We start from the raw sequence: 16,230 nt of genomic DNA, 5'->3' as shown, positions 1-16,230 counted from the left end.
GCACCAGGCAGTGGGAGCAATCCCCACTGAGCTGGGGTGGATTTCACCAGGCACCCCTGGTCGGTGAGGTGGTTTGGCCAAAGCCCATTCTGCTGCAGCAGAACGAATGGAGAAGGGGGAAATCCATAACCGTGCTGTAAAGGAGAGGTGGCAACCAGTGGGACATAAATCAGAGAGAAAGTGATGAAGGGAGCCTCTCGTCAGGAGGGGCCGGCAGCAGAGGGAGGGATGGCAACGGCATCATGAGGCCAAAAGAAATTCTGGCAAGGCAATAAATCCTGCATCCACTGGAGCTGCTCAAGCACTAATGATCAGGCAAAAACACCAGCCACGTTTAACAAATATTTCTGCTCTGTATTTGGAGAGAAGCAGGACGACATGCTCAAATCATACAAGAGTGATGAAGCCATCTATTAATTACTGCCGGGAATGTTAAACAACATCTGCCAGCTCAGCAGGCCCAGGCACCACCCACCCCAGCCTCCTCCAAGAGCTGGAGGAGAATTTGGCCTCTTCATTAATTTCCCATGAAATCTTGGAATAGCAAGAAAATCCCAGCTGGCTGATGACGAGACCACCTGTGCCAGGAGCTGCAGGGATGTGGGGGTGCTTGGTCCTCACCTCCTTGTCTTGGCTTCACTGGGAGTTATATCACATTCCCTCCCAGTGCGATCCTCCCTGATGAAGAATAGTCATAAACTGGCAAAGGCTGGGCATTCGTTTCCCATAACATGATGTATAGATTTTCCTTTACCTGAGTGTTTTTGGAGGCTGTAAAAAAGCAAGGCCTGGGAGGGACAACATGCTCGTTAAGGCATCCCACAGAAATGTTTGTCACAGCTTTGGAAGACACCCATCGGTGTTTTTCCCTGCATGTCCCACATGCTGCCAGTGCCTCGGACCGCAGGGATGGAGAGATGGGGGGACAGAGGGATGGAAGAGAGAGGAAGAAGAAGAGGAGGGGATGGAGGAGAAAGGGGGTCCCTCCAGAAGGGGAGGGCCCCACAGGACCTGGGCAAGCCCTGGCTCTGGCACAGCCCTGTTACACCCTGTCATAAGCCATTTGCAACCCAGGCAGGTCCTTCATCTTCAGAGGGGGAAACAGGCCGAGCAGCAAAGGTGGCTGCGAAGGGCACAGCAGACTTCAATGGCAGTAAAACAGGCTGCTCAGCAGCAGAAAGATGCTAATTAACAAATTAACACTGCAGAGTTTCCACGGATCATGATAAACGGAGAAGGACCTGGCATTGACGCATCCCACCATGGAGCCCCCAGCGGGCAGCGGGGCTGGTGTGTCCCTTCGCTGCCAGGTCCCTGAGCCAAACTGGGGCCATGAAAACAAGGAGGTCCAAGAAATTCAGGTGGGATTCTGGGCAAGGAGGAGAGCTGGGGATACATGTGCAGACAGGCAGGTCACACTGCTCAGCAAAGCCTGCCCCGTATGGGGGAGCTGGGAGGGACACCCCAGGAGGGGCTGGGTTGGGTGACAAGGCAGGGGGCATGGCTGTTGTGGGGACACACTGGCCTCGGGGATGCAGGCAGGGAGGGGGGGTTGCATTGGTGCTGGGTCCTGCTGGAGAGCCTTTTTGTCTCTTGGTCCTTTCATAGGGTCCTTTTCATAGGGGATGGGTTTGGGGAAGACTGTCTTTGGTAAAAAATTGTGAGATTTAATACAAGCAAAGCTCTTGCAGCTGCCTCTGTGAGATGCTGGGTCACATGCGGATTATTTTTCCCATCCTTTTTCTACACATAGAAAGGCTAGAATTTACTCACCTATAAAAGCCAAGACCCAAACATCGTTGCAAAATATTGGGGTGCTTTAGAGTAGAGAAGAAAGCCCAGGGGAGAATGGACACCCAGGGTGCCCCCACCCCAGCCCCGAATCACCTCACACACCCACGGGGCACAGGGGTAGTGGGACAGGTCTGAGGGTGCCCAGGAGGGACAGGGGTGACAAGCCCCGGTGGGACAGTGCCACCCAGCCACCCCAGCTTGCAGCACCTTGGCCTGCCCGGTCCCCAGGGTGCCAGCTGAGTCACCTGGGAACCTGGGGACAGGTAGTTAAAATACAGAAATGTCAATTTAAATTAAAACGTGTTTCATAAAGCAGGAGAGAGACAAAACCTTCCCTGCAGCACAACGAGTTGGGGAATTTATGGAGTACTGGGAGGACTGGTGCCCCCACTGCAGCAGGCTCAGGGCAGGAGGCTGGCTCAGCTGCCACGGCTGGTGCCGCAGGGCGCCCCAAGGCACTGTGCCGGGGCACAGGGGCCACCCGCTGCCTCCCCCACCCCAGCCGCCTTAGAGGCCAGAGCCAGGTCTGCACTGAAATGTCAGCTTGCTAATAAAATGTGCAGGAGCTTCGTTTTCTTTGGGCCAATAAAACTCACAGGTGGTGGCAGGTATGCTCGGCACTGAACCGTCCACCTGTGCCAGCACCCCACTTGGCCACCTCCCCACCTCCCCAGGGGGACATGGGTGCCAGCCTGACCCCACGCTTGTGCCAGCTCCCCCAAACAGCGGGTGCTGGGTGCAGACCCCAGCACCAGCATGGCCCATGGCTCCAGAGCCTCAAGTGGCAGAGCAGGGAGTAAATCCACTGCGCCCTGTCAAGGCAAAGTGACAAAACATCGTCCTGCAATGCAGGAACCGCAGTTATAACAAGAGAAAATCAATGCGATATATTACCAGAGATATAAAGACAGCATTAATGCTTCCGTGTGGAGCCCAGCGGCTTCACTTGCCGTCGGCAGGGCAGGTTTGCTGTCAAGGCTCCCTGCATTCCTGTCTCACTGCCTGGATCACCTGCCTGCTGGGGCTCAGCTGTGTGTTTGTGTATTCGTTACCCCCTCCCCAGCAAACCTCTCCTGCTCCCACCCGCTGCCTCCTGGGCTTTGCTCCTCCGGGTGCCTGGCGTCCAGCTGGAGGTGCAGCCAGGACTTCTGGGACTAGAGCTGTGCATGGCTTTGGCGGGTGCCTTCCCAGTCCCAAGGTGCAAGGACCCAGCAAGGCTGCAGCCCCAGGCCAGGCAGGTGCCACCCCTGGTTCTGGGGCTCCCCATGCCAGCGCAGCTCTGCCATACACCCGCCTGCTGGAGCGGAGCCCAGTGCACTTGGGCATCTCCTGGGCATGACTGAAGAGGATGACAACACCCACGCACCATGGAGCGAGGCCGCAGGACGTGTGGAAGGTACGGTGCTTCCCTGGCACGGTGGCTGTGGGCAGGGAGCAGTCCTGCTGTGGACACACGTGCTGGGGACAAGAGAGCTAGGGATGTGCACTGGGATGTGGGCTAGTGATGCTTGTGCTGGGGACATGGATGCCAGCCACCTCCAGCTGTCCGTCACTGGGGACAGCTTGGATTATTACTGAGAAGTTGAGTCAGGCTTCTTCTAATTGATTAATCAATAGCTTTAATTGAGTTGAGACTTTTATGGATAGCTTAGCCACTGCTTTCCCTTCTGCTGGCACTGCCCTGACCTCCCACCAGCAGCCTGTTGCTGCGGCTGGCCTCTGCCCAGGTGGTGCTGCTGCTGGGTTCTCCCAAAGCACCGTGAATTACTGGGGCTTGCCCTGGGCCACGGGGCCAGGGGCTGCCGAGGGCTCCTGTGGTGGCCATGGAGGAGGCGGGCCGCGCGGGGCTCCCCGGCTGCCGGCGGGCAGGTGAGAGCCCCCAGGAACAGGCTCATCTCGAGGGCTGCAAAACGTCCATGGCTCACCGTGCCACCTCTGCCAGCCACGGCACAGCCCCTGGGTGGCCACAGGTGGATGACACGCACCCCACCCGTGCAGCCTGCGAGCCATGCCGGGACCGTGCAGAGTAGGGGGGCTGGGGACGGGGGGCTGGTCACAGGCACCACAGGGGTGGCACTCCCACGCACTTGAGCCACAGCGCTGCAGAAGTGGAGATGAACATTTTATGGTAAAATATGCAGAGCGTGGGACAAAAGAGGAGCGTTTCTCGCATAATGAGACACTGTTAGAGACAAGCTCCCCAGGAAATCAATTAACACGGCGCTTTGTGTGTGTCAGGCCAACACCTGGCAAACACACCTTTCCCAGGGAGGACGCCAGCCGTGCTGCGCCGCGGCCGCCCCCAGCACACCCCCGGCCCGCCGCCCCTCTAACGGGGACAGCGACCCCACCTGTGTCACAGGCAGCACGGGGCGGGCTGCGGCGTGGGGCCGCCGACCCACACGGGCCCTGTGGCCCCGCGCACCGCCATGGCCGCGAGCACCTGCCGGGGGACGCTGTGCCCCAGCACTGCCCCGCCGGGTGGGGGCTCGCTCCGCGCCCGCGGCCCCTCCCACCAGCCCCACGGGTGGATTGCCGCCCGCGGCCCACGCGGAACACGGAGGCTGGCCTGCCCCCGCCCCCTGCCCCGCCCCCGCCCAGCATAGCCACGCCCACGCTCAGGCTCCGCCCATTGCCCGAGGCTCCGCCTCTTGTCAGCATAGCCACGCCCCGCCGCCCGCCATGTCGCTGCGTTTCTCCGCCAACCTCTCGTGGCTGTTCCCGGAGCTCCCGGAGCTCCCGGCGCGGCTGGAGGCGGCGGCGGCCGCCGGGTTCCGGGCGGCGGAGGCGGCCTGGCCGGCGGGCTGCCCAGCCCCAGCGCTGCGGGCCGCGGCGGAGCGGGCGGGGGTGCGGATCGTCCTCCTCAACATCCCGCCCGGTACCGCCGCGTCCCCCGGGCTGCGGGGGGGTGGGGGGCGCGGGGATGCCCCGGCGCGCTGACCCCGCCGCTCTCTCTTAGGGGACCCGGAGGCGGGTGAGATGGGGCTGGCGGCCGTGCCCGGGCGCCAGGCTGCCTTCCGCCAGGGCCTGGCCGCGGCGGTGCAGTACGCCAAGGCGGTGGGCTGCCCCAGGTAGGTGCGAGCCAGGACCCCCGCTCCCGCGGGCCCCCCGCGCTGCCGGCCCCGGCGCGCCCCCGCGGCCGCCCGCCTCCGCCGGCGCTGCCGAGCGGGGCTGGCCCTGGGCGCCGCTGCGCCTCCAGCCCGCCGGGTCCGCAGCCGCCCGGGCAGCGCCCCCAGCCCGGCTGCGCGGGGGGGACCGGCCCGGTGCCCACCCTGCCTGCGGGGCCGCCGCTCCAGCGGGCTCGCCGGGAGCTGACCCGAAGCCGCCAGGCGCTCTGGTCCAGCCCTGCCCCTCACAACGGTAATGCTCCTGTCCCCACGTCCCCACAACGGTAATGCTCCTGTCCCCACGTCCCCACAACGGTAATGCTCCCTTTCTCCTCCCCAATTATACCCGTCGTTTCCCTCAGGACACCGCAACAGTCGCTTTATTGAAGGCCACGCTGCTGCCGGTGCAGCAGACACCGTTAGAGGTGCAGTTAGCCTGGTGCACCCCCGCAGAGAACCGCGCGGCCCTTCTGTTCCGTTTACTTCGCACCGCTCCTTCCCGTCGGAGAGCAGCCCGAGGCCCTGCGGAGGGCGCGGGCCAGCAGGCCAGGGGCTGCCCAGACCCGCTTGCCCTCTGGTAACGGGCACAGCGAAGAGGTGCTTGCCCCCACCGCACGCCTTCCCCGCCGGCCGCCGAAGAGCTTTGCGCTCGCCTGCCTGGCCGCTGCCCCCCCCCCCTCGCTCTCAGCCAGCAAGCGGGGACACAGGGTGTCCGACCTGCCCCTGGCAGAGGCAGCGGCCCCTCATGCTGGCCTCGGGGCAGCCCCAGCAGCGGGACCAGCAGCTCCAGCCTCGAGTGAAAGAGCCGGAGGCAGCTGGCAACAGAGGGAAGAATCAAAGGCTGCAATTTTGTCAGGCAAAAGGTTCAAAGTCACCCGTCCCTCGGTGTGCTGAGGTGGGATGGTGTGTGTTGGTGTCCCTGCAGCTCGTGCCTCCTGTGTGGGACACGGCTCCTCTACCTCCTGCTGTGTCTTACTTCCCCAGCCTGGCCCCGTTTTCCATTGACAGAGAAAGGTGTGTTAGACCCGCCCAGCTGCTTGGAGACTGGAGCTGCTGCCTGTGGCTGATCTCTCTGTGTCTGCAGGATCCACCTGATGGCTGGGCGGGTTCCCCTGGGCACAGACCGGGCAGCAGTGGCAGGCGAGATGGAAACAACCTTTATCGAGAATCTCAGATACGCTGCTGACCTCCTGGCCCAGGTAGGTGGGGAATGGGTCCTGGTCCGTGGGTGCAGCTCTTGGTACTGAGGATGGAGAATCCCCTACCAGCCTGGCACGGGGAAGGAGCACTCCCTGCTGCAGAGGTGATGGGATGCTCTGCAGGGTGGCATTACTGTGTTACAGGAAGACCTGACTGGACTGGTGGAGCCTATTAACAACCGTATCACTGACCCTCGTTACTATCTGAACACCCTGCACCAAGGTAAGGCAGATGTCTCTCACCAAAGTCTCCTTCAAGGGAGGAGAAGGATCCCAAAGCCTGAAAGGCAGGAGGTTGCCTCACTTGCAGGGAGATTCTGAGGGAGCACAGTTGAAGGGGGAGGGTCTCAAAGCTTCACTACAGAGCTTCCAGCCTGGGGGTGGTCTCTCATTTCTTTCACCCTTAGCTGCTGCCATCCTGGAGAAGGTGGAGCGGCCCAACCTGAAGCTGCAGCTGGTGAGTCAGCATTGAAGATCCTCAGGGTCCACACCAGGGAACCTTGCACAGGCCCACAGGGGAGTCCCAAGCTGTAGGCCTGTTCTCCCCTCCTGGGGACACGGGGAGGGACAGGGACTGTAGGACAGTTGTCCTTGACTGCTCACTGCCTAACAGCTGTACCATCCATCTCTCTCCCATAGGATCTCTTTCACTGCCAGATCATGGATGGGAATTTGTCACGCAACCTGGAGACATACTTCCCACTCATTGGTAATGCCCTGCACCCAGACTGGCTCCTCTGTGGCCATGGGGCCACATGAGATGGGTCACCTTGCCTCATGCCTAGAGAAGGCTGCAGGCAGGGCTGCCTTGGGCAGAGCATCTTCCACCTCCTCCCTAGGTCATATCCAAATTGCACAGGTGCCAGGGCGGCATGAGCCTGACAGCCCTGGGGAGTTGAACTTCCCCTACATCTTCGAGCTTCTGGAGTCCCTTGGCTACACTGGCTACGTGGGGTGCGAGTATGCTCCAAAAGGTGAGTGGGCATGCAGGTGGCCTGAGCCCCTCTGGCAGGTCCAAACGTGGACCAACCGTGCAAAGACAGGCAGGTCCTGGGGGCTGGCAGGCAGTGGGCATCAGAGTCCCCCCTGGGGATGAGATCGTTGCCCAGAGCAGGAGCTGCTCCAGCTTGCCTGGGGGTGCCAGCAGGAGACCTTGTCTGTCACTGCAGGAGACACCCTAGAAGGTCTGGGCTGGCTGCGCTCATACTGGGAGAGCAGAGGGCTGCAGCATGGTGGGACCAGCAAGACTGCAGAGTAAAATGAGAAACCACAGGAATAAAAGTCAAAGCAATGGCTTAACAGAGGAGGCATGTCTGTTTTCTCTATGACTCGGTGGTGGTAGGTGGGATGATTCCTAGAGCAACATTAGGAGTATCCATGTCATATTTCCCTTGAGTCAGCCCAAGCAGTTGGACCCTCACCTACACAGCACATTGTATTGGGGGATGGCTTGGGCACCACTGTGAGTGAGTTCAGGTACACAGGAGAACCTTAACTTCCAGTCTGCAGGGGTGTCCAGGGAGAGGTTTCCAGTCTCCCCTGCTGAGAGGGAGCATTCACTTTTTGGGAAGGGTGTGAGTTTTCCCAGTCCAGCTCCAGCTGTTGTCTGAAGTTGCGAGAAGAGGGCTCTGGGCTTCCCTGTCCTGCAGTTCTCAAGGCTGCTGCCAGGGCCAGTGCTGACCCTGCAGCAGGTGGGAGAAGGGAAGAAGCAGCCCCCTGGCCGGCTGCCTGCCCACAGACAGTCAGGGCTGCGTGCCCTGGTGCAAACCAGCCAGCCCCACAATCAGGGTTGCCTCTGCCTCCCCTATGGGAAGTCTTCTATATCCTTTGCCTACGGCACGTGAGTGGGGATCTGGTTCAGTTTATTTCATAGATACATCAATGACTTCAATGTACATCTCCATAAAACCTTCCCCGGCCCAGTTCACCCGTCCTGTCCCATTCAGTGCTCTCCTGATGAGACCAAAGGGCCAGAAGTGGGCAACCTCACTGCCCAGAGCCCTGAAGTGCAGAAGTCTTTCTGCCTAAAGCCAAAGCAGTGTGTGGTGCTGCCCAGTGCAGAAGACATGCTGTGTGTACTCCTCTGTGCCTTCCCGGCAGGCAGACCTCGCCTGCAAATGCCAAAGCCATGTCCCTGAGAGTCGCTCTGCTTCAGCCACGCCACAGCAGCCAAGCTTCTGCCCTTGCAGTTCGGTTCAAGGTCATCCCGTATCAAACCCACTGAAAGCAGCACACCGAGGGCCATGCCTGCCAGCCAGCCAGCGATGGAGGTGCGTATCCCCAGGCTCCTCAGATCAGTACCCCACTGCCTGCAGTGCCAGAGCACAGGTGCCCCCCCAGAGGCCTGTTCTTCACCATTGTCACCCATGGCACAGCCACACCAAGAGCTCTGGTACACATGGTGCTCCAGGGTGTGGGCACCAGTGCTAGAGCAGGCCTGTCCAGAGGTTGAAGCAGGCAGTGTTGATGACTGACTCCAGGTGGTGGTATGTGGACACGAGCTGTGGCAGAGGGCTCTCACTGTTCTGGGGCTGCACTGGGAAAGGCTCCCGGAAAACCACGGTGAGGCTCTGCTGAGAAGGAGAAGCGGGTTAGGGGACAGGGTTCAGACCAGCACCATGCAGTCCCTAGCCCAGGTCTGTGGGCACTTTTTTGGTGGTGGCAGGCAGATACAAGAAGTCCCGAAATGCAAACGGTGCTAAACCAGTGCCTGCTCCGGTGAAGGGCTTGTTTGAGCGTCCTCCCGCTTTTTTTGGTGGAAGTTAGGTGCAAGGATTTGTTCGCTCACTCTGTCCCAGCCCCCATGCATCTGTAGTTATACCAACTCCACCCCAGCAGCAGTTTAAGGAGAGGAGGGGATCCTACTGCCTCCACAGCAATAGGGGCTTCCAGGGAAATTACAGGGAAATTTCTTCTAAGGCAAAGAGTAGGAGTGCAACAAATGGGGAATGGGAGGAGATTAAATGTAATAACTGCAATCCTAAAAATAAATGCAGGCTCCTCCATTCTCATTAGTGACTGTACTGACAAGGCAGGGCCAAGGCTGAGGGGAGCAGAGAACAGGGTTCGGAAGAGAAGGTTGCAGGAGCTGAACAAGAAGAAAAATGTGACTCAGTGCACTCAGATCAGCATCACAAAGGCAAGACACAGGGACTGGATGTTCTCCAGAGCTGAAATACAGCAGGTTAGTGGTAGCCTAGTCCCCTAGTCTAGTAGCCAGGGTCCCCTAAAAAACTTAAAGCCATGAGAACAGCTGTGTAACTGCAAAGCAGCAAGTGCGCCACCATTATTAAAGAGGAAAGAGAAAGTAATTTGTGGGCCTAACTCCAGCAACATACAAGGCTTTAGAGCAGGCTTGGAGAGAAAGAACCATGAGGAAAATGCAGCTCAGTGTTACCAAAGTGATGTGCTAACGCTAGAGTTCTCTTTGGTAAGGTAATATTTCTAGACAAAGGGATCATGATATATCTTATCTGAGCTTCAGGAAGGATTTGATGTAGTACCACATGGGACATTTAGGTAAGCTGAAAAGACAGGAATTAACACAAAAATTACAAAGTGAATATGGTAGTGCTGAAGGAGTAGCAGCAGGCTGGAGAGAGGTTACAAATGGAGTTTCTCCAGGACAGGTTTTGGGACTCACGTTGCCTTGTACTTTAATGAGTCTGGCACAAATACGAGGAGTGTGCTGATAAAATTTGAGGCACTAATACAAAAGAGGATTGGGATAATGCAAAAAAAAAAAAAAAAAGTCCTAGAGACTTTTGAGAGGCTGCAGGAATGGGATTAATGTTAAATGGAAAATATGTGTGAGGAACACAGTAAGATGGGAGTCAGTGGGAGAACTGATGGAGGGCCTGCGCATATCGTATCAGTGACCACAAGGTGATACTATGACCAGTAAGACAAGACCATGAAAAGACAAAATACCACCCTAGGCTGTACCAGAAGCACCAGGCAGGACAGCAAAGCCCTAGTGCAATCACAGAAGGCTCTGCTGAGACTCCTCAGGAATACTGGGTGCAGTCCTGGTCATCTGTATTTACAAAGGCTGTCCTGAGCCATGAAGGGCACTGAACGACCACGAAGCTATTGGGGAAAGGAAAGGAGGCTCAAGAGCTCAGCTTGCTTAACACAGCAACGCCGAGTTAGCAAAAATTCCACCTTCAGATGTGGAGGTGAATTTAGGGACCAGGGAGGAAGCAGGTAGCTGCACAGTGAAGAGCAGTTTCAGCTCTGAGCTACCACTGGCATGAAGAGGATGGAACTGGCCCCAGCAAAAGCTCCAGCAGAAAACGGGAAGGGCTCTTCACCATCAGGTGGCAGGAGGCACTGAGCAGCCTTCCAACGGGCACCACCTCTTCTGTTTCCCCTACCTGCTTTTAAGATGGAGTGTGACTTATTTACAAAAGGATCAGTTAACCTGCAGTCTGCAAAGCCTCGCTGTGAGCTGAAGCATCTTGTAGATGCCCTGCTCTCACGTGGAGCTGCACTCCCTGTGACCTACCCTGCGCCCCGCCTGGGAGCACAAGTGACAGCAGAGTATTTTTGCCCTCGAGTCCAGTGAAGGCCAAGGCCCATGCCGGTTTGCTGGGACCCTCGCAGTGCATGTCCCCTTCCGTTCTGCCCAGGCAGGAGCAGCCTGCAGCACTGGTGACTCCTCCCAGCCAGACCCAGTGTGATCTGGCTTTGGGCTGAACACAGGACTCTTTAGCCTGGACAGAAAGGCAGCTGAGAGCATGATCCAAAAACAACCCTGTGAAGGAAAAGAGGATCCACTGCTCACTGTTTTCCACTACAAGAACAAAGGGGCATCACATAAGAAGAGCAGGAGCTTCAAAAACAAGCCAAGGAAGGTAGCTCTTCACCTAGACTGTAAGTGTCTCACGGAGCTGCAAGTCAGGGGAAATAATGGATGCCAGAAATTAACTGAAAGAAATAAAGCTGCAGAAGGATACTAAATAAATGCAAAGGCTACTTTAGCTCAAGGATGGGCCTGAGTTAAGATTGTCAGATATTGAGATAGTATTTAGGAGAGGTGTTATAAGCTTCTTGACCTGCTGTTGTTCTCCCCATGCACAGCTGCCCTTGGCCACTGCTGGATGAATATAGAGAGATCCCTGGCCTGAGCCAATGCAGCCGCTTTTAGCTCCCCAAGTCCTTACCGTCTTTCCTGAATGCGAATCAAGAAACACAAGAACGAAGCAATCCGTGAACTTCTGGTTGAGCACCACCTGTCAGGAGAGCCACAGCGTATGTTGGAAAGGAGTACAAATCCCTGGACAGGGATACAAACAACACCCACCCAGGGACATGCTGATGTGCAGGACGAGTGGCACGATAGAGCCATGAAGGTGGAAGTCTGCCTGGCTCACAGGTGACACTGCCAAACCATGGGGCTATAAATGGCACGAGGCTCTGGGGGCGGGCAGACAGACACTGATGTACCACAGCTCATGCTGCACCAGTAGCAGAGCGGAGAGCAACATGGTGATGGCACCTATGTTGTCCTAACAGCACGGGCCAGGCTCAGACTGTGAGAAGCCACAGCAGGCAGGGGCACTGGACAGGGGAGAGAGGCTGCAGGTGGGTGGCAGGCTGTCTTACCAGATACTGGGTGCCAGTTTCAGCATTGTGGAAGTGCCGACAGCTCTGGGGAAAGCGGCTCAACAGCACTTTGATGAGGCTCTGGTACCAGGAGACTGTCATGGTGAGGAAACATCCCTGCAGGCATGGAAAAGGACTGATTTCAGCCTCCCTCAAGCCATGGCACCAGCAGCCATAATGCTACAGCAGCCTTCAGACCCCAGATCATCTGCATCCCTCACAGCCCACTAAGGCATGCCGACCTAGGACTACTCAGTCTCCATAGACAGGTCCATGCAGCCGCCCCCTTCCCCTGCCAGCTAGGAGCTATGTTCCTGCCTCTATCTTCCCACCAAGCAGGAAGAGACGTGCCCTGCAGGCCCTTCACCCGGTGCCCCGCTCCATCCCCAGAGCAGAATAGCGGCTGCTGGATACCGTGACTCCATTCCTGCTGCTCACCAGTTGGGGGTCGACATCAGCAATGGATTTCCCATGCACGGCATCAAGCAACTCCTCCAGCTCCACCAGCGAGAGCTTGCCTAGCTTCAGCTTGTCAGAAGCCAGAGGCTCCAGCAGGAAAAGGCGCTTCCAGAGGTTGTCCCTGCGGCAGTGGCACTTGGCCAGCTGCACCATGCTGCTGAGCTGCTTCTGGGCTGAGGCCACCTCAGAGGCCAGCAAGGGGAAGAGCGGCGAGGTGTAGAAGAGCCCTGGCCCCAGTTTGACTTGTGTGCCCCCTGTGTAGAACTCGCTGCTGTCCTCCACATCCTGCCATAGCTCCCGCTCTGTTGGCTGCTGCTGCCCCAGGCTCGTCTCTGGCTCTGCTGCCTCCCAGGCTGCTCGGCCCACCACAGGCTCCAGCACTTCCCGCTGCAAGCGCGGCAGCTTCTTGAAGCGTCGCATATCAGCTGTGAGCCGAGGAAAGAGCTCCCGCTGGCTAGTCATGATGACATAGAAACGCAAGCTGAGAGCAAGGAGACACTTGTGACTTGGGGAAGAGCTGCTCCTGTCTCAGCTGGGCTGCAAATGAACCACGGGCCTCTGTCCCTGCCAGCAAGGGTGCTCTCTGCCCAGACAGCATACTGCCTCGTTCCCTGCAAGGATCCTCAGAAAGCACCAAACCTGCCTGTGACGTCCCAGACAGAGCCAGTCCCTCCCAGAGCCCTCCTCCCCTGCCAGGAATTGCTGGTGTCACATCTCTGGGCCCCCAGTGCTCACCGGAGCATGCGTCTCTCTGCCTCACTCTGCTCCTCAAACGGTGCTGCACTGTGACACACCAGGAGGGACACATCAAAGTCATCATGATGACGCAGACCTTCAGAGTCCTTGTAGGAGCCCGAGCTGGGAGCAAAAGCACATCAGTGTGAAGAGGACCTTGCTTTGTTCCCCCAGAGCTCTTGGTCACAACAGAACCATGGGGCATGGGGAATTCAACACAGCAGGCCTCCTTAGAAGTGCTACGAGAGATGTCAAGGGCATGTGCACACATGGACATCCACCCGTTGGCCATCTCAGAAAAGCTGGGCAGAACTGCAGCCTGCCACTCTGTGGAACAGTCAGCTTTGCTGGCACCTTGGGCCAGTGTCCCCAGGACTGAGGGGCACCCACATCTCCGGCAGCTCCAGAAACCTGCAGCAGATGTACTCACCTGTTCCAAATAGATACCAGCGCGTATTCGTTCTGCTCTGTGCCTGGCGTCCCCTTCTTGTTGTCACTGCCTGTGGCCGGCCGGGCCATGCGCAAGGGTTTCATGTGGTAGGTGTTGGCGTGGTCAGCGATGTAGTTGTACAGCTGGTGCGCAGTGATCATGTTGGTGGGCAGGGCCAGCGTGCCTAGTGGAAGAGAACATGTTGCTATCACAGGAAGATGCTCAATGCCTCTTAGCTGGGCAGAGCAGTGTCCTATGAACTACTCTGTGGTACAGAGCAACCCACCTCCCTTCCACAACAGGACACCAAGGACTTATCCTGGAGCTGCACGCCCCCCTCATGTCACCCTCTCCCTGAATGTGCCAAAGGTCAGGTTTATTTGGAAAGCACTTGGAGACCTTTGCCAAGTTATGGCCTGGCAATCAACCCTAGACTGATCACACGTTGCACTACAGACCTTGGAAAACATGGTTGCGGCCAAATTTGGGGATGTCAGTGTGGTGGGCGATGAAATCCTCCAGGAAGCTGGTGAGATGGTAGCCCTGGCGAAGAGTCATGTGGGAACCCAGCAGATACTGGTGGACTATACGCAAGTGGAAGTCATAGCTGAATGAATGCACATGCATGAGGTCCCGCACCTTGTCACACTCCTCCGTGAAGAGCATAGAGAGCTGCAGAGAGAGAGGGAGTCAAGGCAAGAATGTTACCAGGCACCTCACGCCCTCCTGCGAAGCCTTGCTGACAGCAAGGCATGGCAGAGCCAGCGCAGCCACCCCTGCCCCGACACCAGAGCAGGATGCAGCCCAGAAGCTGTGTGCACAGTGCAAATAGCAGACCTGCAGGCCTGGCCCCAAGGGATCCAACCTGGTAGCTCCTTTCACACTTGATCCCACTCTTGGTCTCCATAGCAGCACAGACTGATCAGCACTGCCTCCCTTTTGACATGAGGTTCATCCCCCTCCTTGAGCCCTGTGGCTATGAAGGAGGACACAGCTGAGGGCTGCTCTGCACTGCCTATTACCCAGGTGGGTACAGGACACACTGGGGCTGGAGCCCCAGCAAGTTCTGGATCTACAGGCAAAGGCTGACTCCCCAAACGTCCCTTGAGGGCAGGAGGCAGCACAGGGGCCTGTGGGGAGTGGCTGGACCCAGAGATGGGCAACAGCAGCGCTGCTAACGCCCTGGGCTCAATTAACTAACAGGGACCCAGGCTGGCTGCTGGGAAGCCAGATCCAAAGGTGACTGGTGTGTCACAGCTGTGCCTGGAGAGGACCCCTCTGGCACACGGCCATCACCTCTGCGCAGCATGCCGGTTTTTCACTGGGGCAGCACCAGCCTTCGTACGCTCACCCCTGGCCGCACTCCCAGCACAACCGCGGCTACCGTGCCAGGGGACGGCACTGGTGAAGTACCCTCGTGCCAGGATACCACAGTTTTAATGTCTTTTGGCTCTCTGACATCTTTGAGCAGTTGACCCACATTAAAATCCCTTGGTTTAAGAAGGGGCCAAGCTGGGAAAACCAGCAGACAGGAGGCATTGGCAGGAGGAACAGGCTGCCCTCACTCTCTGTGCCGCCTGCATTGCTGCTGCCACGAGCCAGAGGGCAACCCACAAAGCCAGGACAAGCCCAGGGAGAAGAAGCCTGGAGCTCTGCCCCAGGAAAGGCAGGGCAAAGAGCAAGAAACACAAGGCGCTGCCCCCATGCCAGCACCTGGGGCCCACCCCATCCTCCTCCCAAGCTGTGCTGCCCACTGGGGTATGTACGGCTACAGAAGGCACTGGCGCAGGAGGCAAGAGGCAGCTCCAGCAGCCAGGCAGGAAGGGTGGAAGCACAGCCAGTGGGAGGTTCAGCCCTGCACTGGCAGGTCCTGCTGTGCTCAGCATGGCAGCATGAGGAGAGGACGTACCGCAGACTCAGAGACGGAGCTGGGTCCCATGCAGCTCTTGCTGCGAGCTCTGGCTGTAAGAGTGCCCTGATGGAGAGAGATTCACAGCCAGTGGGAAGAGAGACGAGGCACTGCCCAGCCCTGTTCCTGCATCCAGCCTGTCCTGCACAGGCCCAGGGTGGGACAATGGGAGAGAAGGGGCAGAGGGGGCTCAGCTGCCTCACCTGGGGGAACACTGGGATAGTCCCAGCGTGTGGGAAGGCTGGCCAGGCCCCTGCAGCAAGCCGCATGCCTCTTGCCTGCTGCTCCCAGGACCATCCCCTCCCACTGCAAAACCAGGCAAAGTCTTTTCCCAAGTCAGCCAGAGAGAGCCTGGATGTTCCCTGCAATGCCAGCTGCAGCCTGGTAACCCTGCCCTGTGCACATGCAGGCTTCCCAAGAAAGGTTCAGCAAACCCCTCAGACGAGTTCCTGGCAGGCTCTATGCTTAGGATAGCCACTCTTGGCATATATAAGATGCAGCCTTGCTCCAGAGCCACCTTGGAAAGGACAGCATGGTCATGCATGCCTCCTGCCTCGGACAGGCTAGGGCTGGCCAGCCTCCAGTGGGGACAGGCAGGAGACACCACGGCACACCAAAAGAGAAGAGAGCAGGCAACCCCATGGTGTTGTAGAGCAAGCCACAGACGTACCATTACTAGAGTTTATGGTGCAGAAAGTGATCTCCTCTGGCCAAGGGTAGCCAGCCATCTTGACAGATCCCTGTTCCCATTCTGCTTCTTTCTTGTTCCAAGGGGAGCTTGGCTTTCCATGCACTGACTTTCCCTGGAGCACTCCGCTTTGCCAGAATTGCTCCTATTCCTCCCCAGTCTGCTCTGCCTTGCTCCCCAAGTTAGAACAAGAGTCATCCTCTTGCCAAACCTCCCACTCCCTTTCACTGCACTCCAGAGCTGCTCAAGCAGCATGCCATGGAGGGCACATGGCTGCAGAAGGCTCTGTGTGGTTCTGCTTT

General features: G+C 58.0%; 2 protein-coding genes across 14 annotated transcripts in view; one reads left to right on the top strand and one right to left on the bottom strand.

The window, feature by feature from the left end:
- The first annotated feature begins 4,463 nt into the window (after positions 1–4,463).
- HYI (hydroxypyruvate isomerase (putative)) lies at positions 4,464–7,399 on the top strand. Of its 2 annotated transcripts, none has more exons than XM_040609987.1 (8): positions 4,464–4,672; positions 4,754–4,865; positions 5,986–6,100; positions 6,245–6,323; positions 6,508–6,557; positions 6,740–6,809; positions 6,940–7,074; positions 7,270–7,399. In XM_040609987.1, the coding sequence occupies exons 1-8, from the start codon at positions 4,477–4,479 to the stop codon at positions 7,356–7,358; spliced, it is 846 nt and encodes a 281-aa protein (XP_040465921.1). In that variant the 5' UTR covers positions 4,464–4,476; the 3' UTR covers positions 7,359–7,399. The 2 variants fall into 2 exon arrangements, with proteins under 2 accessions (XP_040465921.1, XP_040465920.1); XM_040609986.1 differs by having other exon boundaries at positions 6,224–6,323.
- Positions 7,400–7,945: 546 nt separating this feature from the next.
- SZT2 (SZT2 subunit of KICSTOR complex) overlaps positions 7,946–16,230 on the bottom strand; it is a 60,536-nt gene continuing 52,251 nt past the window's right edge. For 7 of the 12 annotated variants that reach the window (XM_040609973.1, XM_040609976.1, XM_040609978.1 and 4 more), the window contains 8 exons: positions 15,241–15,306; positions 13,790–14,003; positions 13,332–13,515; positions 12,902–13,024; positions 12,146–12,647; positions 11,708–11,824; positions 11,266–11,334; positions 7,946–8,673 (listed from right to left, as the gene is read on the bottom strand). In XM_040609973.1, the coding sequence (XP_040465907.1) occupies positions 8,527–8,673; positions 11,266–11,334; positions 11,708–11,824; positions 12,146–12,647; positions 12,902–13,024; positions 13,332–13,515; positions 13,790–14,003; positions 15,241–15,306 (1,422 nt within the window). In that variant the 3' untranslated portion in view covers positions 7,946–8,526. The remainder of the gene's footprint in view (positions 8,674–11,265; positions 11,335–11,707; positions 11,825–12,145; positions 12,648–12,901; positions 13,025–13,331; positions 13,516–13,789; positions 14,004–15,240; positions 15,307–16,230) is intronic. The other 5 variants (XM_040609980.1, XM_040609982.1, XM_040609983.1 and 2 more) reach the window with 3 other exon arrangements.

Source organism: Falco naumanni, chromosome 11 (assembly GCF_017639655.2).
Source record: "Falco naumanni isolate bFalNau1 chromosome 11, bFalNau1.pat, whole genome shotgun sequence".
Classification (NCBI taxonomy): Eukaryota; Metazoa; Chordata; class Aves; order Falconiformes; family Falconidae; genus Falco; species Falco naumanni.
Note: the sequence above shows the minus strand (reverse complement) of the source record. Positions and strands in the feature narration are given on the sequence as shown.

Coding starts and splice junctions, on each gene's coding strand:
- HYI (XM_040609986.1), top strand. CDS start 4,477: ATGTCGCTGCGTTTCTCCGCCAACCTCTCGTGGCTGTTCCCGGAGCTC. Junction 4,866..5,985: donor AAGGCGGTGGGCTGCCCCAG/GTAGGTGCGAGC, acceptor CTGTGTCTGCAG/GATCCACCTGATGGCTGGGC. Junction 7,075..7,269: donor GTGCGAGTATGCTCCAAAAG/GTGAGTGGGCAT, acceptor CTGTCACTGCAG/GAGACACCCTAGAAGGTCTG.